Source organism: Eurytemora carolleeae, unplaced genomic scaffold (assembly GCF_000591075.1).
Source record: "Eurytemora carolleeae unplaced genomic scaffold, Eaff_2.0 scaffold142, whole genome shotgun sequence".
Taxonomy (NCBI): domain Eukaryota; kingdom Metazoa; phylum Arthropoda; class Copepoda; order Calanoida; family Temoridae; genus Eurytemora; species Eurytemora carolleeae.
Window position 1 is genome coordinate 604,974 of NW_019396132.1, and position 26,965 is coordinate 631,938.

The 26,965-nt window shown below is 34.1% G+C and overlaps 1 protein-coding gene across 1 annotated transcript; it reads left to right on the forward strand.

Moving 5' to 3' along the window:
• The first annotated feature begins 2,847 nt into the window (after positions 1 to 2,847).
• Positions 2,848 to 22,743, forward strand: LOC111695915 (ribonucleoprotein PTB-binding 1). Its single transcript, XM_023465386.1, has 6 exons — positions 2,848 to 3,093; positions 12,977 to 13,131; positions 15,941 to 16,033; positions 17,577 to 17,695; positions 18,954 to 19,025; positions 21,015 to 22,743. Exons 1-6 carry the CDS (start codon positions 2,919 to 2,921, stop codon positions 21,814 to 21,816), a joined length of 1,416 nt encoding a protein of 471 aa, XP_023321154.1. The 5' UTR covers positions 2,848 to 2,918; the 3' UTR covers positions 21,817 to 22,743.
• The last annotated feature ends 4,222 nt before the right edge of the window (positions 22,744 to 26,965 follow it).

Here is a 26,965-nt window from a genome sequence, read left to right on the forward strand (position 1 = left end):
TAGACACCAAATTGGTAATTAGATGTGATAAGAAAGCAATTGACAAGATTCATTGTGCAATAAACATTCAGTTTATCTTGAATAAAATTTAAGAATAAAGTTTTTTACAGTAGAGAAAGTTATAAAGCTCTCGAAAGGGGGCCAGGCCATGGGAGAGAGAAGGGTAGAAAGATAGACATAAAATGTAATGTTAAGTGAGAAAAGCGGAGATAGAGAAATGTGAGAAAAGCGGAGATAGAGAAATAAAAAAGATAAAGGTATTTACCGCACGCAACTAGGCTTTCAAGACGCTTCGCACCTGTCTTCTGTGTTGTTTGTGAACATTGTAAAACAAGAAAAAAAGTGTGCGGATTTTAAGAAAAAAATTCGTCGATTTTTAAAATTTAATGAGAAAAGACTTTTGTCGGGGGCTAATTTTTGAAATTTTGATCATCCATAAACCTTCCTTGGAGTCATGTGAGGTCCCACACAAAATTTGGGCCCGATCAGTTCAGCCGTTTTGACGTTTGTTGGATACAAACAGACAAAGAAACAAAGTTTCAGACAAGCAAAGTATTTAAATGCAGAGGAAAGAAAGTGGTGGCGAAAAAAGAAGAGGGTAAAAAATGAATGGATGACAGGAAAGAAAAAACTGAATGGACGACAGGAAAGAAAAAAAATGAATGGACGACAGGAAAGAAAAAAACTAAATGGACGACAGGAAAGAAAAAACTGAATGGACGACAGGAAAGAAAAAAATGAATGGACGACATGAAAGAAAAAAACTGAATGGACGACAGGAAAGAAAAAACTGAATGGACGACAGGAAAGAAAAAACTGAATGGACGACAGGAAAGAAAAAAACTGAATGGACGGCAAAAAAGAAAAAAATGAATGGACGACAGAAAAAAAAACTGAATGGATGACAGGAAAAAAAACTGAATGAACGACAGGAAAGAAAAAAAACTGAATGGACCACAGGAAAGAAAAAAAAACTGAATAGACGACAGGAAAGAAAAAAAACTGAATGGACGACAGGAAAGAAAAAGAACTGAATGGATGACAAGAAAGAAAAAAACTGAATGGACGACAGGAAAGATTAAAAAGAAGCTAGGAGCAAAAGAAAGGAAAAAAACAGGACAGTATAAAGGATTGAAATAAGAAAAAGAATAGAAGATAAAGAAAAGAGGAATAAAGAAATAGAATAAAGGGATGGGAAGGAAAGGAAAGGAAAGAGGAATAAAGAAAGAAAAGAAAGGGATAGGAAAGAAAATGAACTAAATGGAAGGAAAAATAAAGCAAGAAGAAGAGTGGGAGGAAAGAGAAAAGGATAAGAGGGAGAGGGAAGGAGAAAAAATAAAATGAGAAGGACTATATAGCTGATGTCAGTAAATCTATAGGTTTGTTGTACATTATTAAATGAAACAAACTTTTCGGTTCCCTTATTTTTGACTAGGTCAGAAAAGATTGCTTTGCATAAAAGAAAATTTCAAAATTGTTAACTTCGCTCTTTTCTTTGATTAATAACTTTCTGAAAACTCAATAAAGTTTCTGCAAAAAATTGATTTATTGCTTGCTAATGCTAACTTGTAAATGTATAAATCTAGTTTGTTTAAAAAGCAAAATCAAGAAATTGTAAATAAGTTTCTAAATCTCGATACATGAGAGGTCGAAGGGGTAGTAACAGATTTTTATTTATAATTTTCGAGACTTCTTGGGAAAAATAAAATTTGGGTTTTAACTTTCTTGTTTGTCGTTAGAGTTACTAATCGGAATTCTGTTGCGCGGAATTGTGCGGAATTACGTGAAACCCTGTTGTCATTCAAACCGATTCACACAGCAATTCAAACTAGCCAAATCGGACCGTTGCTCTTGGCTGTTCTTTCCAACCCATTCATAGAATTGTGTAGCCCTGGAAATGAGTATACTATGTTTTGTAAATGTTGTGGTTTTACATAAAACAAACCTAAAAAGATAATGATTCTGACACGTCCTAATCATTTTACCTTACTTTATTCTTATTTTATTCAAATTATGGTTGAAAAAAAAGAATGTAGGAAGAAAGCAGCATCATCGGAGTGCTACCGGAGACCCCAACCGCTACCATACCGGAGACCCCAACATTGTCAACGAGACCCCGAAGTTTTCATCTGAGACCCCAAATAAATAGTTAACATTTTTGAAAATGTAAATTGCTTTTTATGGAATAAAAACCTATATAAATTTATTTTATAATAAACTTTTAAATTTGGATATTATTTTATGCATTTACAAAGAAATCTACAACATTTTTAAAAATTTTTAAATTATCGGTCGTGTTTATTATTCATCTCCTTATTAGACTTTACACCCGCCCTCCCTCTCTACCTGTTTCCTCAATATTCAACCCCCCCCCCCACTTCTCCTCCTCCTCCTGTTCCGGTATATTTTTCTATTAATATAAAGTTGTAATTTTTGCTCTATTTGTGTATAAAATGCATAAAACTATATCCAAATGTAAAAGTTTATGATAAAATAAATTTTTTAACATTTTATAGAATCAAGAGTATTTTAAATTTTCAAAAATTTTAACAATTTTATTTGAGGTTTCCGATGAAAACTTTGGGGTCTCCGTTGATGATGCTTTCTTCCTGGACTCGAAAAGAATCCCTGAAATATATTTGTTTATTTATCTAATTAACCCAATGGCTGTAAGTGTTTTTTTACTCACGGTAACCTTACTCCGTTCTCCTCTCTCTACCCGGTTTCTAGGAAGCTAAGCCCGGTCTTGAACCCACGTGTGTTTCCTGTATCCGTTCTCTATCCATCCTAAATAATTAGCGGGAAAGAAAACGGAAAGTTCGTATCTCGGAGAGTTGCGCCGTGAGTCCTGAGCGGAGCGCGCTGTGCGCTCAACCTTGAGCTTCCAATTCAGCGACAGTTCTTAGAATGTCCTTCTGATGGAAGGTAGAGAAGTGAATAACAATGTGAAGGGGAAGGTGGTTGTGAAGGATGCTGAGGAGTGGTTGTGTGTATCCAGGTTACCTCCGGATACAACGGAGGAGGAGTTCTATGATATCCTCTCAGAGTTCGGAGGAGTTGAAGAGAGTTTTCTTATACATTCAGATATACAAGGTTCGTACAGTACACATGCTAATCTTATTTCGTTGACAGTGCAGCTTATATAGTACACAGTACACTATATATAGAACAACAAGTTGATGGCTAGCTAGCTGTGGTGAAGTAAGATGCACTTTAAACTAATATGTTTTTTTATATAAAAATTGTGCTGTAGTTTCTGGGAGTAAAGTACTCAGTACTACTCAGAGTAAATTTTTTTTACGTACCTTTCAGAAACTTCAGTACAATTTTTTTGAAAACAGAGATATGAGGGTTTCTGGTGTATCTTCCTGGCGTGTAATGCACAGTACAGTACACAGTACAAATGGGGTTAATAAGGGTAAATAAACCTTTAATGGTATCTCCTTACCGTTTCTATCCTCTACTCTGTAGAAAATACGGCTTCCATGTGTTATTCACCAAGTAAAGTTCAACAATGTTTATAATATGTCAAAGAATATATATTTATATATATATAAAGAGGAGAAATATTATATCTGATGTTGCTTTGACAAGAAGTCATTCTCAATTGATTTTTAAATGTTAAACTTTTTGGAGTAACGTTTTTTTTACTTTTCATTTATCAAACTTAGCAATTTTTTTATTGATCACATGTTGGTTATCAAAGGAATTTAGTATTTACCACAAGCTCTGATTTTCTAATCCCTATATCTTTGCAACCCAATGTCGAAGACCTTAGATATTTCAAACTATGAATTCTGTTATTTTAGTTAATCTAAGTTTGAAATATCAGTTAGATTTACACTATCCGTTTGCAAAGATAAAGGGGTTAGAACGTGGCAAAAACACAGTTCCTTTACTCAGCATTTATACAGTCCACTTTAGCTTGAGGAAAAGTTACATTTTAAAAAATATTTTTAAAGAAAACTTTACAAAGCCAATTGGAAAAAATTAACTAAAAAGTTTTTTTAAAACTATTAATAACATAAATAATCTTTAGATTATTAGTTCGTAGGCCCATCATTTTGACATAAAAGAAGTTCTCAAATAATTATTAATTAGAATGTGGAAAGAAAGAGGAAGAGGGACAACATGTTGGTCTGAAATTTGTTTGAACAAGAAGTATTTCTTGTTGAATTTCTTGTTGGTTTAGCATATGATAGATAGATAGATAGATGGTTTCCAGCTGTACTCTAAACCATACAGATTATCTTAACCTTGGGAGAACCAGTCTTCAAGGCCGTTAAACGGCTAAGAGGGAGAGGGGTTAGAATGGAAGGGGGAGGGGGGGGGTTAAGTTTTCACAAAGAAATGGGGAGAGAAAGGGGTTTTTTAAAGGTATATTAGATATACGATCGAATACATGGAGAGAATAAAAAATAAAAATACATTTTACGAGAAAAACTTTTGAGAAAGGAACTGAGTTTTTGCCACAAACTCAAATTTTCTAAACCAAATACTTTTGTAACCTGAGGGTGTGATCCTTTGATACTTCAACCCTAGACTATATTTGATCTAACAGAATTCATAGTTTGGAATATCAAAGGTGTACGACGTTGGGTTGCGAAAATCTAAAGATTAGAAAATTAGATTTTGTGGCAAAATCTCGGGTCCTTTTTAGAAAAGGGGCATGGTTTCATGGTTGCAAGGGAAAGCAGGGGGGGGGGGGGAAGGGGAAATCATCAAGGATTGGTTTATTTATCTAAGCTATTTGGAGATATATAAACACTTCGTACAAGGAGAGAAAACATTTTTTCATGTCACATCTTGAGATGATACGACACATTCCAGCTACCCAAACCTGACGGACACACATACATATTGGGAAATAGAACGCAATATTATTGATTAATGTCAACTTGAATCAAAGTTAAGAGTTTGACACAACCTAATTATCCTCCAGGCTTTCACAAATATTATACAGAAGATAAAAAACTGTGAAGTTTAATTTTTAGATCTATAGATAACTAATTTACTAAACAGTTTCCATTTAACAAAATTTTGTTGTTGCTCCTACAGAGATGAAGATTTTAGCACTAACTTGCTTGATATACGATAAATAAAAGTTTGAACAGTTTTGGGTTCTAAAAAGCAATGTAAAAACAACTATGTAAAAGTTTACTTCCGGAGTTTCAGGGATCTAAATCCTTCAAAGTTTACTACGATAGCTCAATAGAGAGTTTACTCCTATAACTCTATAGAACTGGATCCTTCAAAGTTTACTGCGATAGGTCAATAGAAAGTTTACTCCTATAGCTCTATAGAACTGGATCCTTCAAAGTTTACTGCGATAGGTCAATAGAAAGTTTACTCCTATAGCTCTATAGAACTGGATCCTTCAAAGTTTACTGCGGTAGCTCAATAGAAAGTTTACTCCTATAACTCTATAGAACTGGATCCTTCAAAGTTTACTGCGGTAGCTAAATAGAAAGTTTACTCCTATAACTCTATAGAACTGGATCCTTCAAAGTTTACTGCGATAGGTCAATAGAAAGTTTACTCCTATAACTCTAAAGCACCTTATCCCTTAAAAGTTTCTTCTGTAGCTTTATAGCGCCTTATACATTAAAGTTCACTACGTATCCTTTAAAGTTTACTCCTATAGCTGTATAGCACCTTATCCTTTAAAAGTTACTCCTATAGCTCGGAGCACCTTATTCTTTAAATATTTCGGCACCACGTGTAATAGTTCTAACGATCAATAGTTCAAAAAACTTTTAAGTTTACTTCTATAGCTGTATAGCACCTTATTCTTTAAAGATTTCTCCTATGTAGGCATCTTATACCTTAAAGATTTCTCCTATGTAGGCATCTTATACTTTAAAGATTTCTCCTATTTATACTTTAAAGATTTCTCCTATAGAGGCATCTTATCCTTTAAAGTTTACTCCTATATAGGCATCTTATACTTTAAAGATTTCTCCTATAGAGGCATCTTATCCTTTAAAGTTTACTCCTATATAGGCATCTTATACCTTAAAGATTTCTCCTACATAGGCATCTTATACCTTAAAGATTTCTCCTATATAGGTATCTTATACTTTAAAGATTTCTCCTATATAGGTATCTTATACCTTAAAGATTTCTCCTCTAGCTCTATAGCATCTTATACTTTAAAGTTTACTCCTCTAGCTCTAAAGCATCTTATCCTTTACTCCTTTATATATCCTGCTACTAGGCCTATAGAGCAAGGAAGACCTGGAAACTAATGAGTGTTGTCAAAATTATGATACTTTAAAACAAACTCAATTTTTCCTCTTATTGTGTTCGAAATTACTCCGTTAAATAGATTTTTCTCCACTCAAAACTATAATTTTGCATTTTAATTATGATTTGTATCGGTTAGATAACTTTGCATACCAAATTAGTAAGATGTACCGATTTTAATCAAGCTGATGAAAATTCAGTAGTTTAGTCCTAAATATCTAAAGCTTCGAATTTTATTTTAGAAAAAAAGTTGATTTAATATTATTTCAGATCAAATCAGAACTCCGCATTTTTCAATGTTGTTTTGTTGCTTTTTTAAGGAGAATATTATCTGTTCTGGACTATTTCTAATTTTATCGATTCCATGGATTAAATAAATAATAATGGAGTTCCAGTACAGATGTTGATACTAGTTTCTCAATATCAAGGTTAGAGAGACAGGTTCAGGTTCAGGGTAGAGTTTCCTGTACTGTCCTTAGCCCGGAGATACCAGACCTAAACTTGCTGGTTTCACGCATTCAGCCTTGTTTCCTTCCCACCTTTTTAGGCGGAGCATTTTCCTCAAGTTCACAAACTTTTTCATGCTTCTGTTCAAACCTTTATGATATTTACAGGGGTCGTTACTTCTGCAAACATGTTGGCTATATTCTTTTAAAGGGACCGTTCACTTATACGGGAAATTTCATAGTAAACTTAATAGCTTATTACCTAATCTTTGGTATTATAAAACCTGTTTGCCGGAGTTCTGAAAGATAAATAGGCTTTTTCTCCGACCAGTGTTATCTTTGAAAAGTCAGAAAAATACCAATGAATAGCTAATAGGTCATTTAGTTTTCCCTAAAATTATCTATATAAGTGAACGGTCCCTTTGAAAGAATATAACCACCATGTTTGCACAAGTAATGATTGGAAGAAATCTATCCACGCGGGGTTTCATAATATATCTTCGCTAACATATCTCAAATGGGTTTTGTCAATGTATCGCTCCAGGGTTCGCTAAAGTATCGCCCTCCCCCTGGATTTGCAAATGCTGAACTCGTATTTCCCAATCCTGTATGAATAATGAAGGATGGGTGGCCATCAGAGGTTTGAATATTGAATATTGAATTGAATAGATTCTCCAGGATGTATATATATTCAGGATACTCTCGGGCGTTTCTTTTTATTCAAAATCAGAGATAGGAATTAAGGATAGGGACCAAGGATAGGAGCCAAGGATAGGAACAAAGGATAGGAACAAAGGATAGGAATCAATGATAGGCACCAAGGATAGGAACCAAGGATTGGAACCAAGGATACGAACCAAGGATAAGAACTAAGGATAGGAACTAAGGATAGGAACAAATGATAGGAACCAAGGAAGGAACCAAGGAAGGAACCAAGGATACGAACCAAGGATAGGAACTAAGTAAAGGAACCATGGATATAAATCAAGGATAGGAACCATGGATAGGAACCAATGGTATGAACCAAGCATAGGAACCAAGGATAGGAACCAAGGACAGGAACCAAGGATACGAACCAAGGCTAGGAACCAGGGATAGGAACCAAGGATAGGAACCAAGGATAGTAACCGGGGATAGGAACCAAGGATAAAAACCAAGGATAGGAACCAAGGATAGGAATAAATGACAGGAACCAAGGATAGGAACCAAGGATAGGAGCCAGGGATAGGAACCAATGACAGGAACCAAGGATATGAGCCAAGGATAGAAACTAAGGATATGAAACAAGGATAGGAACAAATGATAGAAACAAAGGATAGGACAAAGGAATAAGAACTAAGGATAGAAACTAGAATAGGATCAAAAGATAGGAACCAAGCAGAGGAACAAAGGATATACACCAAGAATAGAAAAAGTAATCCAAGATAGGAAAAGGTTCCAGGCCACTGAGTAGAAAGATATTTCTTCTCCAAGATTGCAAAATATATGAACCTGGAGCTAATTAAAAAATGTCACGTCATGTACAGATAATAGCTCGGGTCGACTCACTCACGACTCACGTCTTATTCTAATCCATCCAGGATTTTTTTTCGAATTGAACAAGGGATTTGAATCAGAATAAGGATACAGTTATTATTTATGGAATGTTATAATAGAGTTAAGTTGCTGGAATGAACAAAATATAGAGGATGGATTATAGGAGAGGATGGAGTAGAGAAAAGGATGGAGTATAGGAGAGGATGGAGTAGAGAAAAGGATGGAGTATAGGAGAGGATGGAGTAGAGAAAAGGATGGAGTATAGGAGAGGATGGAGTAGAGGAAAGGATGGAGTATAGGAAGGGATGGAGTAGAGGAAAGGATGGAGTAGAGGAGAGGATGGAGTATAGGAGAGGATGGAGTAGAGAAAAGGATGGAGTATAGGAGAGGATGGAGTAGAGGAGAGGATGGAGTAGAGGAGAGGATGGAGTATAGGAGAGGATGGAGTAGAGAAAAGGATGGAGTATAGGAGAGGATGGAGTATAGGAGAGGATGGAGTATAGGAAAACTATAGGGAGAGGAGTCTGAAGCTGACCTTGCTTGCTAGCAGAGAAACCTAGCGCCTGCGCTTCTCGCCCTAAACCTTGGTTTGGGTTTGCTCTCCTTGACCCTAGGTTGGGTAAGGTACCTAGAGCTACTAGCACCAGCCGTCATGGCATCATTAGACTTTTTGTCCCTTGCTCCAGTGTTTACCACCAAGTGCAAGATTATAAAGATGATATATCAGAGTTGTATCTAGAGTTCGTAATTTTCCGAAATTTTGTTGATAATTGATTAGTTCAAACCGTAGAACCTCAAATTAAATCCATCGCGTTGAATGGCCTTTTTTAAAATATTTTTTTTTCTACTTACTTATAGAACATCATAAGATTTGTAGGCAAATGTAGAAACCACGGATTCATTTTTATAATTCGATATATGTTCTGAAAAAATAGATGTTTTCATCTAATAAGCATGGAACGTCAAATTAACGTTTCGATCAGACGATTTGAACTTATTTGTAAAGTTAATAATGTTGATTTTTTGGAAATTGAAATAAATATAAATTTTTCTTATCATTGAACAATAACTTGCTTGTCGTTAACATTTGAAATACATACTTATTTAATCCTTCGGATAGAACACAAACAAACACACCCACACTCAAATATGTTCATTGACACACCTTAATTACTAGAAATGCACCCCTACCCCCTCTCCCTCCTTACTTACACCTGTCTCCTCCCCCTAGCCCTATACGCCCTGTTTCTTCTCTTCATTACTCATTACTCAACTAAGCAATGGATAATGTGCATACATATACATACAATACACATACACCCCATCCAATACAGAGACATAATTACTAAGTGTTTCTCTGTTTTCTGTTTGTCTCTTCTCTCGTTGTATCTGTTTCTGTAAGCAGATCATACACCTTTCTGTTTACCCCTACATTTTCTGTGTCTGTTTCTGTTTCCAATATTCCTTGGCGCGAATTTTCCTGTTTATCTAGATCATCCGAATATCCAGAATCTTTTCTCTTTCCTGTTTATCTAGACCATCCGAATATCCAGAACCTTTTCCTTATTCCTGTTTTTGTATCCTTTTCCATCTATCTTGTCCTCCCCTTTCTTCTTACATTATTTCTGTTTCGTTTTCTTTACGAACCCCTTCTGTTGTCTCTCTCCGTCTTAAATCTGTTTCTATGTCTGTCTCCGGGTTAGATATAAAACAGAAGGACAGGGTTAACGCCTAGTTTAACTCTATACCCGGAGAAGATTAAAAGCCTAGTTTCAACACGAATCTTTAATCCTTGGAAAACATTTCTTATTTCTTTTCATTCCAGGGGTTTACATTTCACCAGTTTCAGTAAATTTAACATTTTCGTCCCAGTCATGACGATATCTGTATCCCATATCTCTCTCTAGCCTTTCTTGAGAGAACGGAAAACATACTTCGTTAAATGATTTGCAGCTTATGGGTTTAAAGCTTGTGCACAGGGTTTACAAGCGAAAATGACATTGAGTTAAAGGTTTAAAGTTTTAGTGAAATTGAAATTCGGTCTTAATTTCGAAATTCTGAAATTCAGCTTTTTTCAACAGTTTAAATGCCATTTTTCATTAACAAGTAATTTGATACAATCATTTAAAGGAAAAGGATAAGAGCGATGTTTTTCATCCAAACTGAGATTTAGCATGAGATATTTCCAAATATTCTCTGTTTCCTTTTTAATTGAAAAATTCTATGATTAGCGTTGAACAACTAGCCTTGACAGCAGGATATATATTATCCTTCTTATGTACTTACTTATTATATATTGTCTAATCTATCAGTCTATCTAACTATTTACCTATCTATTTATCTATCTATCTATCAATCAATCTGCCATCTTTTTTCTATAAATTCTATCTATCAATTTATCTATCCGTCTAACTATATTCTATCTACCTATCTGTATATTTATCTATCATCTATCTACCTATCTATCTATTTATCTATCATCTATCTACCTATCTTTCTATTTATCTATCATCATATCTATTTATCTATTTATACAACATAACATTTCTAATTCTATCTTTTCCTTACTTTTATCATCATCCTAGTAGATTATTAAGTCTGATCTCTGGTTTGATATATTCATGAGATTGTAGAATTGTATCTCGGATAAAAATGCGGAAATGGAATTGTTTCCGCTTTTCGGTTTAGATTTGGTTTCACCAAACTCTCAGAAATCTAGTTTTTAATACCGTGTTTAAAATATTATGATTGTTTTCTAAGTAAAAATGGCAAAAAAAGAACTGAGTTTTGCCACAAACTCAAATTTTCTAATCCCTATATCTTTGCAACCTAATGTTGTAAACCTTTGGTATTTCAAACTTTGACTACTTGATCTATTCATAGTTTGAAATATCAAAGGTCTACGATATCGGATTGAATTGTGGGATATAGATATAGGGATTTAAAAATTAAAGTTTGTGGCAAAAAAAACATTTACCTCACTGCGGGTTCTATTTTTTAATTAAATTTGATAAAATATAAAAGTAAATCCCCCCCCCCCTCCCCCATACGCACACTATTAAAGTATTGGCTTCACATTTGTTTAAATTAATTTGCATTGTATGGTTGTGTATAAATCGTTAAATCATGAACTGTAACCGTATTCAAGGTTAAGATTTGTACTTGATCAAACCATTGTTATCACGTTTTTCTTTTACATTGTTCTTCCCTCCCTCTCTACCACCCTCATCTTTTCTTCCCTCCCACTCTCCCAACCTAATCTTTTCTTCCTTCCCTTTCACCCTCATTTTTTCTTTCCTAACTCCTTCACTCCCACCCTAATTTTTTTTCCTTCCCAATTAAGAGGATTTATGTAGTATGATATTAGAAGGATCTAGGATGGTATTATTAGGATTTAGGATGGTATTAGGAGGATCTAGGATAGTATTAGGAGGATTTATATAGTATGATATTAGAAGCATCTAGAATAGAATTAGGAGGATCTAGGATGGTATTAGGAGGGTTTAGATTAGTGTTAGGAGGACTATAGAAGGTATGAAGGAGCTAGAATGATGTTGAAAAAGTGGGATGATAGAATAGTGTCTATATCTAGGATAGACTTGAGATCTAGGATTGAGTATGAGAATTCCATGGTAAATGTCCTAGCTCTATTAGCATTCCTGAAATCTAACAAAGAAAGATTTGGTTAGTGGAGCAAGTTTGAACACATGTATTGATACCATCAGTGCACGATCAACTTGAACTTTTAACAATAAATCCCCCCCCCTCTCAATTATCAGAAACATTCAACCTTCCAGGAGCTGTAACTGGGAAGAATTAAGTTCTCTGAATCAGAACGGATTAAAACAGAGATTGTCCTGCTCCGACTGTTTCATACAGCTTAAATCTGTTCCGGATACTTAATTCAAACAAATATGACGTCAAGTTAGTTCCTGGACAATTTCATATCTCTTGATAATAACTCAGGAAGAAAACGATAAAATCTCAAAGTTCAAAGAATAATAGTAGAGTGCGAAAACATAAGATCTATGAAGAGATGAGAGATGATGAGACTATTTTAAGTAAGAGAGGGAGAGAGTCTTCCTTGGGCCTAGAGCAAGGTTTTAACTAAGATCTGAGAGATAAATCCTGGATCCATCAAGATTACGCATCTTTCATCCTCTGCCCTGCAGACAGCTTGTATCTTTGGAAACATATGCAAACAAATATTTGAGGGGCGGGGCGGGGGACATTTATAATATTTTTAACAATTCTACACACAATTCTAAAAATTGTGTTTCCACGGCCTTGGTCAAACCTTTCCGACCCTCTGTATATTTTCTTAGACGTGAGGCCGGATATAGAACAGGAAGAAGTAGTTCAACTAGGAATGGTTAGTTGAAGTACTTCACTGTTTTCATTAATTCGGACCTCTGGATATAAAGACTTTAATACTTAATATTAGTTTCAAAGGAGTAAAAAACTGAGTTTTTGCCACAAACTCAAAATCTCTAATCCCTTTGCAACCTGATGAAGTAAAACTTTGATATTTCAAATTTAGATTATATGATCTAACAGCATTCATTATCAAAGGTCTACGACATCGGGTTGCACAGATATAGGGTATTGAAAATCAGAAATTCCTTTGTAAAATACTGTTCGTAAACAATTACTTTTTAGGATATATTACTTATGAATACTCAACAAAAGTATTGTTTAGTTTTCTTACAGTAAAAACATTAGATTTTAACGTTAATGTTCTATTTTAGGTTGGAGTAAAGGGTACGGGTTGGCCAGGTTTCGAACTCCCTGTGCAGGTTTACAGGCTAGACACGTCCTAGAGGGAACCCAGCTCCGGGATCATACTATAGAGTGCGACTGGTTGAAGGAAGGGGTTTACTCAACCCTAGATCTACACAGTAAGGTAAACACTGGGTTCAGAGTAAACAAACATTTTACAATCATCGTTATTATCATCATTATGCTGTTTGTGTGTTTGTACAGTGGTTTACATTAAGTTTTGCAAAATATACTTTGGTCATGTGTTTGGTCATGAGTGGGTGCGCGTTGTGAGTGTGCAAAGTGCGCGTTAGGAGCACGTGATATCAAGCTGGATATGCATTGACCCAAGATTGAGAAAGGTTTAATCATATATCTGGAGGAATTATGCAATCTAACCTTCTTATAAGATTTAGTTTAGCTTTTAACCAGATCCAATTCATACATTTCAACATTTATTCTGAGAGAGTCGGAGAGGGTTGGAATAAATTTTTGCATGAAAACATTCAATCATTCAGTGTTGGATGTTATTCATTATTAGGATAAAGGGGGTTGGCATCCAGTTTTAACTTAGAGGGAGTTTAAATGCGTTTTGTGGACAGTGTTCTGGTAAAAAATTCAAGAGATAAACGGCATGAATGGATTAGAAAACCGAAATTTTGTTTTACGCGAACTTAAGAAGATGTTTTTTCTTCATTTCGAGATCGATTTCGTTTTTGCTTAAATCTTCTTTAATAAGTTCTCTGAATCAAATTGAAAATTTCCCTCTTACGGAATAATTCTTTGGTTCTGATGCAATCCAGCCTGGAGTTTCATCCCCCTTCTCCGAACTCTGTACAAGGACTGAAGTTCAGATAAAGTCATTGTGTTGCTTCATCCTTTCATTCATTCCTGCAGGGGGGTAGGATTCCTAGGACGGATACTTCGATACAGAACAATCTACAGATTTAGATTTTTTATTAATGATTTAATCTTACTCTACAAGGGGGGCCTCACCCCCCCCCCCCCCGACTCTTTCGGTGCTAGATCTAATATAAATATCAGAGATGAATTATCCTCGTGTATCCGGTCTTATTAGGTTACATTTAAATTTCTAGGATTGAAGTTTAGGACGGATTCTATGACAGGTTCATAGAAACCTTAGAGCATTTATAAATCAGACATCATACAGGACATTTATCATTGCAAGGATCCATAAATACGACTTTAGTATTTATTTTGGTTTTTAACTATAGTTTAGCTCGTTTTAACAATAGTTTAGCTCGTTTTTGTGTTTGATTTGTATATTTTTAGTAGATGCCGACTAGTAATCAGGGGGGGGTAATGAAGAGTTCATTACGAAAATGAGGTTCAGAGTATTGAGTATCCGTAAGATTTGCAAATTCAGCTATTTTTATCTCTCTGATGATCTTACTTAACTATTTCTTGTCAGTCTTTTCGATCAATTTATATCATTCGTCATAGACAAGATCAAATTTGAGAGGCGTCTTACAAAATTTTCAGTTTATATTCGACTCCGAGTTTAATCAGAGGCAGGGTGTCATAGAAAAATCAAGAGAAATTGAAAATTTGTCGTCACAGCTTAAATTGACATGTTAAAACCCCTGTTTGCTTGAAAATAGTTTAAAAGTTAAATTCTACCCCAGCATATGTACTTTCTTGCAACTTTTTATAGATTTCAAATTTATTTTTAATCTTTGAAGATTTATGAATTCAAAATTTTGCAATAAATCTGAGATGAAATTAAGTCTGAAATGAACAAAGATTGTGAAATAATCCCCCCCTCCCTCTTACCATCCTCGTTTCAAGTTTATATATAAGGTGATAAATCATGATGCTTCCTCCCTCCTCTTCTTCTCACTTTTAATAGTGTTACAATGTTTACGTTAACTTGAGTTTGAACAAAGAATTCAAGACAGGAAGAATCTAATCATATTGTTTTTACATCAGTATTCAAAATTATTTAAAGAAAAACCTAAAAATATGTCCTATAATTGCTGTTTAAGTAAAGAAAACTTCACTTAAAAAGTTTTTTTTGACCTGAGAAATTAAAAACTAGTTGTAGGTAAAAATGGGGAATAGATATTATAGATTGGGGAGAGTAGTAGAGAGTAATTAAGGGTTGTAGGAGGAAGGAGGAAGGAGAGCTAGTAGGAAATAAGGATCGGGAAATGGGAACGAAGGCCCTCAGTAGGACGTATGGGCGGGATAGGAAGGAAGGGGTGTGAAGAAGTATAAAGGCAGGAGGGAAATGAGCAGAAAAGAAGGGGATGTAGTAGACGTGATGGGAGGAGTAGAAAGGAAGTGGACGGAGTAGGAATGAGGTGAGGAGTAGGAAGGAGAGGTGAGGAGTAGGAAAGAGAGGGGAGGAGTAGGAAGGAGAGGGGAGGAGTAGGAAGGAGGGTAACGGAATGAAAATCATTTATCTAATTCCCCCCTATGCAAGCCATCACTCAAAAATTCCCGGCCGGATTCCTGAAGTCGAGCTTCCGAATTCAAACTATTTTCTGCTTGTCTTGACATAAACCTATCCAGGCGTATTCATTCTACTCCGGGTTCTATATTCTGTTTAGTTATCAGGGCCGTATTCATTCTACTCCGGGTTCCATATTCTGTATAGTTATCAGGGCCGTATTCATCCTACTCCGGGTTCTATATTCTGTTTATTTATCAGGGCCGTATTCATTCTACTCCGGGTTCTATATTCTGTATAGTTATCAGGGGCGTATTCATCCTACTCCGGGTTCTATATTCTATTTAGTTTTCTGGGCCGTATTCATTCTACTCCGGGTTCTATATTCTGTTTAGTTATCTGGGGCGTATTCATTCTACTCAGGGTCCTAGGTCCTGTTCAGTTATCAGGGACGTCTTAATCCTACTCCGTGTCCTAGATCCTATTCAGTGATTCAAATTAACAATCTACATAAATGTACAATATATAGCTAAATATCTAGGTTCTGTACGTGGATAATCTACCTGAAGGATACAAGGATATGACAGAATTCAGAAAACTTTTCTCAAAATATGTTTCTCCGCCCTACTCTCAGGTACACATTAACACTTGCACAAGGAAATGTTCATTTTTCGGAAGAAAATATTTGTTTTCCTTATTTTGGGGATTGGAGGAACTTTTGGGGGAGAAAATACGATTATTCAGGGGGAGGGGGTAAGAGTATCAAAGTTGAAACCCTATTTCAATTTCCCTCCTAAATCTTTCCTACGATAGAAGATTAAATAATTAATCTTTTTGTTTTAAACTTGCCTGGAAAACATTTCAGCACCTCCGTCAATTTACAAAAGTTATGAATTTTTAAATTTTACTAAAACTCTTTTTCTCTCGTACATTCTAACATTTTGCACAGAAAGTTAGACAAAAACAGACACACACACAAAGTTACACGTACATTAATTTGCATTGACAAAAAACTAATTTCTCTTTCTTTCTGTTTCTTCTTCTTATATATATAATCTATCCAAAAATGTTTAGAAAGTTAAACAACTGGAAAACGCTTAGTAAAGATAAATTATCTTTTTTTAACTTCTCTTTAAAAATGAACTGTGCAAAATGCTTAAATTGTTCCATTATCATTAAAATAACATGAACATTTCGCACAAGAGATTAGAATTGTTGTTCTTCTGAGTAAATCTTAGTTGCATACCTTACAGTGGAGTTCTATCTTCTAACCTTCTTGTTTATCTTTCGATTGAAATAAACCCGTTTCTTCTTAACTATTTATCTCATCGTTTTTTTTCAGGAAAAAACATTGATTCACATACTTAACATTTTCTTGGCTATCCAAGTATCTTTCTATCTATCTGTCGATTTATCTCTGTTGAATCCGTGCTAGGAAGTTTAGACAATTTACTATTTTCGACATTCTTCAACTCTTTTATCTTTGTTTAAAAGACAATTTGCTCACGCTGTTTTCCTTGATCTTAAGGACCCCCCTCCCCTAACTCACTCACACTTATTCCCCCCCCCCTCCCATCCCTTCCCATTTCCTTTGCTATTTTCACTTCACACTATGGATTACAGCCATAAGGCTATCGTAGCTATAAATGAGATTTAAATTCCTTATATTATGACTAACTTTTTTTGTCAAAAATAACTCGCTCCAACCCCCTCAACTCCTCTTCTCGTTCCTTTTAACCTTCCTACCCCCTTCTAGTGCTAGTGATGGGAAATAACTTTTCTTGAACTTTATTTTTAGGACCGTTCAAGGCATCACCCAAATACTGTAAACTTGTGAAGGTTCCAATACTTTTAAAAATTGTTCTATAAAGCTTTACTTTTCAAAAACTATGCAAATTTTTATTTTTAAAAAACGGAGAAAAAAATAAATTTATAAAAATTTTTCAGTTCGTTATTTGGACACTGCACACTGCATATATCTTCTCTCGGATCCAACTTGACAAATGTACGGAAAGCAAATATTAGAACAAACAGTTTTGAATATTGTAATATTTCTGAGATATTAGAAACTTGTTAAAAAACAAACAAAAGTTTTTGTCCTTCACTACTATTACCCCATACCCACTGGGTCTTCGACAAGCCTCACTTTCATATTCAGTTTACTTTATCTTCTCTAGATTGCCATGAAGAACGGGTTGGTCCAGAACTGGGGGTTGGTGGAGTATAGGGACAAGGAGGACGTAGAGAGGATCTGGAAGGATCGAGACAATCTTTTCCTTGCTGGTTCTAAAATCAGGTAGGTAACCTATTCCTTGTTGGGTCTAAAATAAGATAGATTCTCCTTGTTTGACCGGTAAATCATAGAAAAAACCTATTTCTTATTTTCTAAAAATGACTGTGCAATTGTCTCGAACTAGTCCTTGTTTCTTTAAAATCTGATGTCGTGGACCTTTAATAACTAAAATTATGATTTATAAATAGACAACATTTGAAATATTTAAGATTTACACCATTAGGTTCCAAAGATATATGAATTAGAAAATTAGAGTTTAAGAGACGAGTATTTTGTTCCAGAAGCTTAAAAAGCTTAATTCGATTTATTTTTCTGCAAACATTTAATTCATAAGATACATAATCACCCTGGGATCGGAATGACTAATTTATTTAAATAATATTGTCCCAGATAAAAGAAAAAGATTAGACTTGTTCTATTTTGTATTCTTTAACTTCTGGGGTATCTAAATACCCTTAAATAGTAGAAAAATAAAGAAATTGGGGGCAGTTAGGAATTCGGAATTCATTAAGAGAGATTTACAGGGAATATTCAGCTATAGGACAATATTCAAATAAACTTTATCTCAATGATAAAGATCTTCGCGCAATATATATATACATACATATATATATATATACATACATATATATATATATATATATATATATATGTTAGCAATAGCTGGCTGCAAACAGGTGGACCAAATTGGCTGACATTTAGGAAACCCATGGGTATTGGGTACCCTAGGAATAACTTTGGTTAAAAAATCGATTTTTTTGCTCATATTGTTTTTATTATAAAACACCGGGCACATAAAAACTAAAGTTTCTTTATTATGTAAAAAAATAATGTTGATACGTTTTAGCTATATGAATATTAAATTGAATATATATCAAATAGTAGTTCTCTGTTTATTTGTATGTCCGATCATAACTTAGGAATCCATTGACCGACTTGCCTCAAATTTTGAATGGGGAACTTGGTAGAGCCACGGGACTTATCTTGGCTTGCTTTAAAAAATTTAAGTTGAATGAGTTGACTAGACAGCCAAATTTGTTTTAAAGAAGAAAATTTAATTTAAAAGTGCCTTTTATAGAGCTCTAATATATATTTTATCATATCTAAACCAATACTATTCACAAATTAGTAATTAGGCCATGGACCATTAGTTCAAAAATATCTAAATTGATATTAAACTAAGTATATCGACCATAACATCAAAGATAATGAGACAAAAACACGTTTCTTAAAATTTTTAAAATTGTATTTTGTATTTTAGGATTCAGTTCTGCGTACCAAAGATCCCAGCTATTACTGTCTACATGAACTTTGTGAATAATTCGACAGACAGGTAGAACAGGAATTATATTTCGACGGACAGGTAGAGCAGGAATTATAATTCGACAGACAGGTAGAACAGGCATTATAATTCGACGGACAGGTAGAACAGGAATTATAATTCGACGGACAGGTAGAACAGGCATTATAATTCGACGGACAGGTAGAACAGGAATTATAATTCGACGGACAGGTAGAACAGGAAATATATTTCGACGGACAGGTAAAACAGGCATTAGTACTTCAGTTTAAAGGGATTCTTATTGTTATTTCAAGTTTACTCCAGTCCATTCACAGAGGAGCATGTCCAGTTTACAATGGTTACCCTTGAAATTATAATCTGATCAATAATATGGACGATAATGTCTTCTTTTCAGCTTAGTTTAATATTCAGTAAATTTCTCAATTGTTTCTAAACCAAGAAATGCGTCAGTCACTTTTAAAGAGAAATCACAAATGTAAATAATCTGTTTTAAATTAAAAAAACGTGGATATCTTATATTTATAAACCACCATACTGACCAGGCAGTAGATCATTAATTGTATTTTGAATGCTTCGTATCGTTACGCGAGGTGTGTCTAACATTATACAATATAATTATTTACTGATTTCTGGACAACTGCCATTCTAGTTCAATATACAATTATTATACCGACCCTGGTTTCAATGTCATGGTAATCTACTTTCAGTGCAGATATCTACGTAAATTTCAACCAATTAATGTAGTTCAGTGCAGATGTCTACGTACATTTCAACCAATTTTAATGTAGTTCAGCGCAGATATCTACGTAAATTTAAAACAATTAATGTAGTTCAGCGCAGAGATCTACGTAAAAATAAACCATTTAGTGTAGTTCAGTGCAGATATCTACGTAAATTTAAAACAATTAATGTAGTTCAGCGTAGAGATCTATGTAAATATAAACCATTTAGTGTAGTTCAGCGTAGATATCTACGTAAATATAAACCAATTAGTGTAGTTCAGCGCAAATATCTACGTAAGTATAAACCAATTAGTGTAGTTCAGCGCAAATATCTACGTAAACAAAAACCAATTAGTGTAGTTCAGTGCAAAATATCTACGTAAATATAAACCAATTAGTGTAGTTCAGCGCAAATATCTACGTAAGTATAAACCAATTAGTGTAGTTCAGCGCAAATATCTACGTAAACAAAAACCAATTAGTGTAGTTCAGTGCAAAATATCTACGTAAATATAAACCAATTAGTGTAGTTCAGCGCCAATATCTACATAAATATAAACCAATTAGTGTAGTTCAGTGCAAATATCTACATAAATATAAACCAATTAGTGTAGTTCAGTGCAAATATCTATGTAAATATAAACCAATAAGTGTAGTTCAGCGCAGATATCTACTTATATATTGGTTAATATTGTTTATAGTTTGTGTCCTAAAAACACGAAACTAAATAAATTTTCAGTATTTTATAAATTGGTCCCCTTCGATACTTAAACAGGTTTATATAAATAGTTGGTAATACAGCGTGTCCCACAAAGAATGAGACTGTAAAGACGACTTGGAACTCTTTAAATATAACAATTCCAAATTTGAATTTAATACGTTGAAAATGGTCTTTCAATGGCTTATTCAATGATTTGGCCAAGAGAAAAAAGAAGTTTACATTTGTATATGTTTGGTCAGGTGTATTACAGTATACTAGACTGGTCTTGGGGTTAATTAATGATATATCAAATAAAGCTATTACCATTGCTAGTGATTAGTAAATTGAGATAATTATCAGTTTAATGAATGGTTAATAACTTGACATTGAACTGGAGTAACAATATTTATGAATTTGTAAATTTATCAAATGGTTGCCAAAAGTTGAACCGATGTCAGGGTTTGTTAGGTTTGGTTTTTGTTTCAGATTCAGGAAATGATTTCATAAAAATTATCCACAACAATTGCAAGGTCTCACATAGCACTATGTTGCCAATTTTGAATTTCATTTTGAGAATCTATTTTTCTTTTATTTCAGGGGGGAGAAGAGAGCTTTAATGGAGAACGGACCCGGACAAAGTGTTTATACTCAACTCCGAGCTTTAGCTCGTCATAACCCTGTATTCGTCCAGTCCTTAAACACAATCGTCACACAGAATATACTGGCCGGAGATTCAGATTCACAGGCCGCACTTTCTCTTATTCTTGGAGATCAGAACGGAAACGGGATGGAGAAGATGTTTAAACCTGCTCCAGCTCCGGGTAAGGACGGGACGGATAAGCCCGGATACACTAAGCCGGATCCAAATGGTAAAAATCCGCAACTGATGAACATGTTGTACTCGGCTTTTCAGGCTCGAGTCTCTAAACAGTCAGGTTCAAACTCTTTAACCTCGGAACATTCTTCTCCTCCTCCTCCCCCATCCCACCTTATACATCACAATCCTCCACTCCAACCCAACAATCCTGCAGTAGCATCCCCTCCCCCTCCCTCACAACCTGCTGAACCTGCTCAACAACTATCTAGTCAAGGACCTTTAATGTCGATGCCTCCGCCCCATCCTCCGCCAGCATACCTGGATCCATATCAATGGCAGATGCCCCCGCCTGGACTTCTACCAACCCAAACTGAACTTCATCTTAGTCAACTCCAGTACATGTATCCTCAGTATCTACCGATACATCCTCTCTGGTCTCAAGCTTACATTTCTCCTCTTCATCCTCCTCCTCCTCCTGCTCTTCATCCTTCAACCCAACCCGTCCTGGAGTCAAGTAAGAGAAAACTGTCTGATCAACATTTCCCTGATTATCAAACTAAAAGACTGTGCACTGGAAACTAAATATTACTAGTCCTTGTCCTTGTTTCCATCTGGAGATAAAAACACAACTCTAGTCCTGAAATATCATAAAAGTTAAACCTGAGATAAAGAAGACAATGCTGCTCATTCAAGTCTTAAACCAGTGATCAGGGTCCTAGGGAAACCACAGTGGGCAAAGTCTAACCCTGAGCAGAACTGAAAACAGTGAAATGTTTCCAAGTTTGGATTCAATAAACAGTGGAGTGAGCTTCGCGTGCCATAGAAAAATAGATACGGTTTCATTCAGAAAAAAAAATTTATTCGAAAAAAATTAAAAATTCACATCATACAGTACAGAAAATCATTGTAATTTTGAAAACTTTACTGGAAAAGTTCTAAAAATAAATTGAATTTCTTTTTAAACTTTTTTTTATTTCCCGTCATTTTCATGATCTTTTCCGAATTATACATTTTGTTCCGAATCTAAAACCATAAAATAAACTAGTCAATCTATTTATGTTTTGAAAAACATTTTGTAAACTAGTCCCAGATTTCTGCACTCGGCATTAAACTCGTATTCACATTAGAGTCCTCTTATAAGTGACTGTGATATATGTATTATATAATATTTATAACTTAATTAATTTCAATTATTTTTATTCGAAAACCTGTGTTTTGGACATTTTTTTTTCTGGAAATTTTAGCTTAAATATGTTCAAATATTTCATCAACTCAGAAAACAAATCTTGCTTAATTTTTCACGCTTTAAAAAATGTTTAACAATTGAATATAAAATCTTGCCTTTTTAATCAATCTTGCCAGCGCAGGATATCTACACTATTATAGTCATGTATGTACAAAACAGTACAGCAGACATTGTACAGCAGACACTACAGACTGTACAGAAGCTTAGATAAAGATATTGATGTATATTTTTGCTATTTAAATATATTGTGTCAATGAACATTATTTCATTTTAGTTTTTTTTGTCAGAAAATGCATTTTTAGAGTTCGTTAACTGAACTTTCTCCCTTGCTCTTCACTTTTTCAGATAATTACAATCTTTAGAATATTTTGTATTGAATAGTGTCGGATTGGGCATACCAGGGACACCAGGACACATATCTTTAACATTCTCTATATTCTCCTAATTGAGCAAAGAGTATATTTGCCCAGACTCTAAAATTTGGAGAAAATTTTCTCTGGGCTTCTAGAGTATAGGAAAAAAAACATTTATCCCCACAAAGCTTTTATTTTAAACAAACTCTGAATTTCAAGTTGACTAGGCCTAAGGGGCACTTCTCACCTCTCTTTTTTAATAATGATTTGAACTTTTTGCGGATGTATCTGCAAGCTTTTTTTGCTGACAAAACTCTTGGTTCTCCACGTCTAAAGAGTAGATAAAAATCTTGGTTTTCTAGGTTTTAAGAATAGGTAAAACTCTTGGTTCTCAAGGTTTTAGGAGTAGATATGAGTCTTGGTATTTTTTGGTTTTATGAGTGCAACTATTAATTCTCAAAGTTTTAAGAGAAGATACAACTCTTGATTCTCCAGGTTTAAGAGTAAATGCAACTATTGGGTCTCTAGGTTTTAAGAGTAGATATAACTCTTGGTTCTCCAAGCTGAAGAGTAGATACAAGTCTTGATTCTTCAGGTATAAGAGTAGTGTTAACCATTAACTTTAAGACCTCTGAATAATGTCGTCTTCAACTTAAAACCTCCTATCGGAGACAAAACCATACCAAATAATTTCAGCCCGCAATTACTTTGTACTCCGCCTCATGGAGCCTAAAACATTTTTTCGTTTATTGTGAAATCATTAAAGTTAAGCAAGAATAGTTTCATATAAAGCATCAGTGAATTTCATTAAATATTCAAAATGTAACTTTTTCAGAAGTTTAAAAAAAAGCATTTCAATACCGATCAACAATAAGTTCCCCTATTATCCCCTATTAAATCGTAAGATTTTTTTTATTATTAACATTTATTATAACATTGTACATGTAACCATGATCTATAATTTATGTTATTTTTTAGGAAATAAAGCTTTTGTTATCGATTTTCTTGAGACGGGACAATTCTGTTGTGTGTATTGCTACGACCGACTGGAAGATAAGAGTCTGGGGAAATAAATATCCCCCACCAGAATCTCAACGGGTCTTTTATTCAAATTTGTCTGGTGTGATGCTGTTATCTGTCAACAAGTAGATACAACTCTTGGTTCTCCAGGGTTAAGAGTAGATACAACTCTTGGTTCTTATGGTTTTAAGAGTTAATATGACTCTTCGTTCTCTAGGTTTAATGTGTAGATAAAACTCTTGGGTTTACAAGTTTGATAGTAGATACAACTCTTGGGTTTTCAGGTTTAAGAGTAGATACAACTCTTGGTTCTCCAAGTTTTTAAGAGAAGATACAACTCATGGTTCTCCAGATTTTAAAAGTAGATAAAACTCCTGGTTCTCCAGATTTGAAGAGAAGATAAACTCTGGATTCTCCAAGTTTTAAGAGTAGATATAACTGTTGGTTCTCAAGGGTTTAAGAGTAGATATAACTGTTGGTTCTCAAGGTTTAAGAGTAGATATAACTGTTGGTTCTCAAGGGTTTAAGAGTAGACAGGGCTCTTGGTTTTCCAGTTTTTAAGGGTAGATAAATCTTGGTTCTCAAGGTTTTAAGAGTAGATAAAACTCTTGGTTCTCCAAGTTTTAAGAGTAGATAAAACTCTTGGTTCTCCAGGTTTGAAGAGAAAAATAATAAATGTTGTCCTTTTTGCCTTGAAAATTTTCAATTTTTATAAACAACTTTACTAGTCATAATTAGTCACTTTTTATAATAATTGATTAATATTTCAGATCTTTGATGAAGATTTTATGCCACTATGTCGATAAAACTACAAAAAATTCGGTACTTAATGTTAAAACCAACAGTTTTAAAAACTATTCTGTATAGCGGAGGCTCTTGTCTGCATAGCGGAGGTTCCTTGCGTCCGGGTGTTCTCTGCCTCTTGGGACACACTGTATATAAAACCCTGGATTCTTCATGCAGTGTCCAATAAAATACAAAACTCTGATTTTTATCTTAAATCATCAGTTTAGAGGGAAAAAATACATTTAAACTTAAAGGTTAACTGTAACTCTGTAAAACTAACTACTATGAAGTATTTCTGTTCAGGTTTTCATAGTTTTGAGTGTAAAGAAAACCTCAGTTGAGTTCTGCAACTGTTTAGAATGATTTATTTAGCTAAGTGTATTTGATATTAGTACATGAAAGAAATTGAACAATGTCGTCTTCTTTATCATTACAATTTGGAATATTTAAATTCAATCTTCCTATCATAGGAGTTAAAGTTTTCAAAATTTTATAAGATAAAACTGTAATGGATTTTCTAAAAAAATATTAGATATTAAAAATTTTTATTTTCACAAATTAACTGAGGCCCAGTAAACTGTGTCATGGATGTCGCCTTTGTTATTCCTTCAACTTAAGAAATTTCGCAATAGATTTTGCAATTTGAAATTGTTGCAATTTTTTAAAAACCTCTCTAAGTTAAAAGAAAAACACAACTTAAAGTTTTAAACCTTATATATCTCTAATCGACCTACAGGGTGTCCCACGAAACATGACAGTATGCAGGACGACTTGAATGTCGTCTTGATTTTTGATATAATTTTAATATTGCCCGAGATATGAAGAATTTCGTTCAGATTTCGACAATTTTGCTTTTAATTAACAAACTTGAAATCTGAACCAAACTCTTTATATCTCAGGTAATATTGAAAGCACAAAAAACGCAGACCACTTTTTGGAAATGCCAGGGCTAGGAGAATTATGTGATAATTGTTTCAAGAATCATACATGTTAAAGTAGATAGAAGACTAAATGTCACAAATAAATTCAAATACCAAAGACGACTTTCAAGTCGTCTTCCTATTGTCATGTTTCGTGGGACACCCTGTACATAAAATCTTTAAAATGTTTATCACTTTTATAAAGATAGTTCTGCTTCAAATTACTAAATTCCTAGGGACATTTAATAATGTTTTAAAAGATTTCTTCACACCCATTGATATACATACATATTACATATTACATAAATTAATGGTTTTATAGAGCTTAATACGTAATCTTTAATTAAAAAACTAAATATCTGCAACCCTTCATTATCAGAAAGTGAAGATTACGACATTTGATAAATTCTTCCGATGTATTCAATATTTAGGGTTTAACTGTAGTAAAACTATTTGTTTTGTAATATTATTAAATATACTCCAGTATTTCTTTAATGTCGTCATAATATTCCACAGTTTACTGGTTCTCACTGCATTGATATAAAATATTTGTCAAAATTCAGGGTGTCCCAAAAAACATGGAATTCAGTGACGAATTCGATATCGTCTTTGTTATGAATTAGCATTGTAATACCTAATTACAAAAGCCATGATATATTTATGTCTGCTAGAGTTTAATTTATGAAAACGGTAAATGGCGGTTAAGATGTGTCAATAATGTATCCGCAAGATGAACAGTGAAGACGGAAAAGTTTACACTGTTTGTATACTGCAATTTTCTTGTTTTACTTTAAGTACAACCTTATGCAGTCAAAACATAAACAAACAAAATGTGAACATAGCAGACGAAACTCTTACAGGTTACAGCTTTCTCAGTAGGTATCACTATACTAAATCAAAGAATTATTTGAAAAGACGATATCGAATTCGTCACTGAATTCCCATGTTTATTGGGACAGCCTGTATCAGGAAATTCGATGTTCTAAACAGAAACATTGAAACGGAATAATCTATTGATTACTTTCAACTACACCTACAGGGAAGGTAAAGGTATTTTACTTTATATCAAGGGTTTTATACGATCTACAAAGACTTTTAAACGACCTGAAACTTTTTTCATTTTAGTTTTTTTGCCGTAAAATATTAGTCTTTTAATGGTACAGGGTGTCCCAAAAAACATGGGAATTCAGTGACGAATTCGATATCGTTTTTGTGATGAATTAGCATTGTAATACCTAATTTCAAAAGCCATAATATTATTATGTCTGCTAGAGTTTATTTTTATGAAAAGGGTATAAGACTGTAAAGATGTGTCTATAATGTCTCCGCATGATGAACAGTGAAGACTGACAAGTTTACTCTGTTTGTATACTGCAATTTTCTTGTTTTACTAAGTAAAACCGCAT

What these genes read in the sequence shown, in the direction of transcription:
- LOC111695915 (XM_023465386.1), top strand. Translation starts at nt 2,919, where the DNA reads ATGGAAGGTAGAGAAGTGAATAACAATGTGAAGGGGAAGGTGGTTGTG. An exon ending in TATACATTCAGATATACAAG is followed by an intron (nt 3,094 to 12,976) that starts GTTCGTACAGTA and finishes GTTCTATTTTAG; the next exon opens with GTTGGAGTAAAGGGTACGGG. An exon ending in CCCTAGATCTACACAGTAAG is followed by an intron (nt 13,132 to 15,940) that starts GTAAACACTGGG and finishes CTAAATATCTAG; the next exon opens with GTTCTGTACGTGGATAATCT.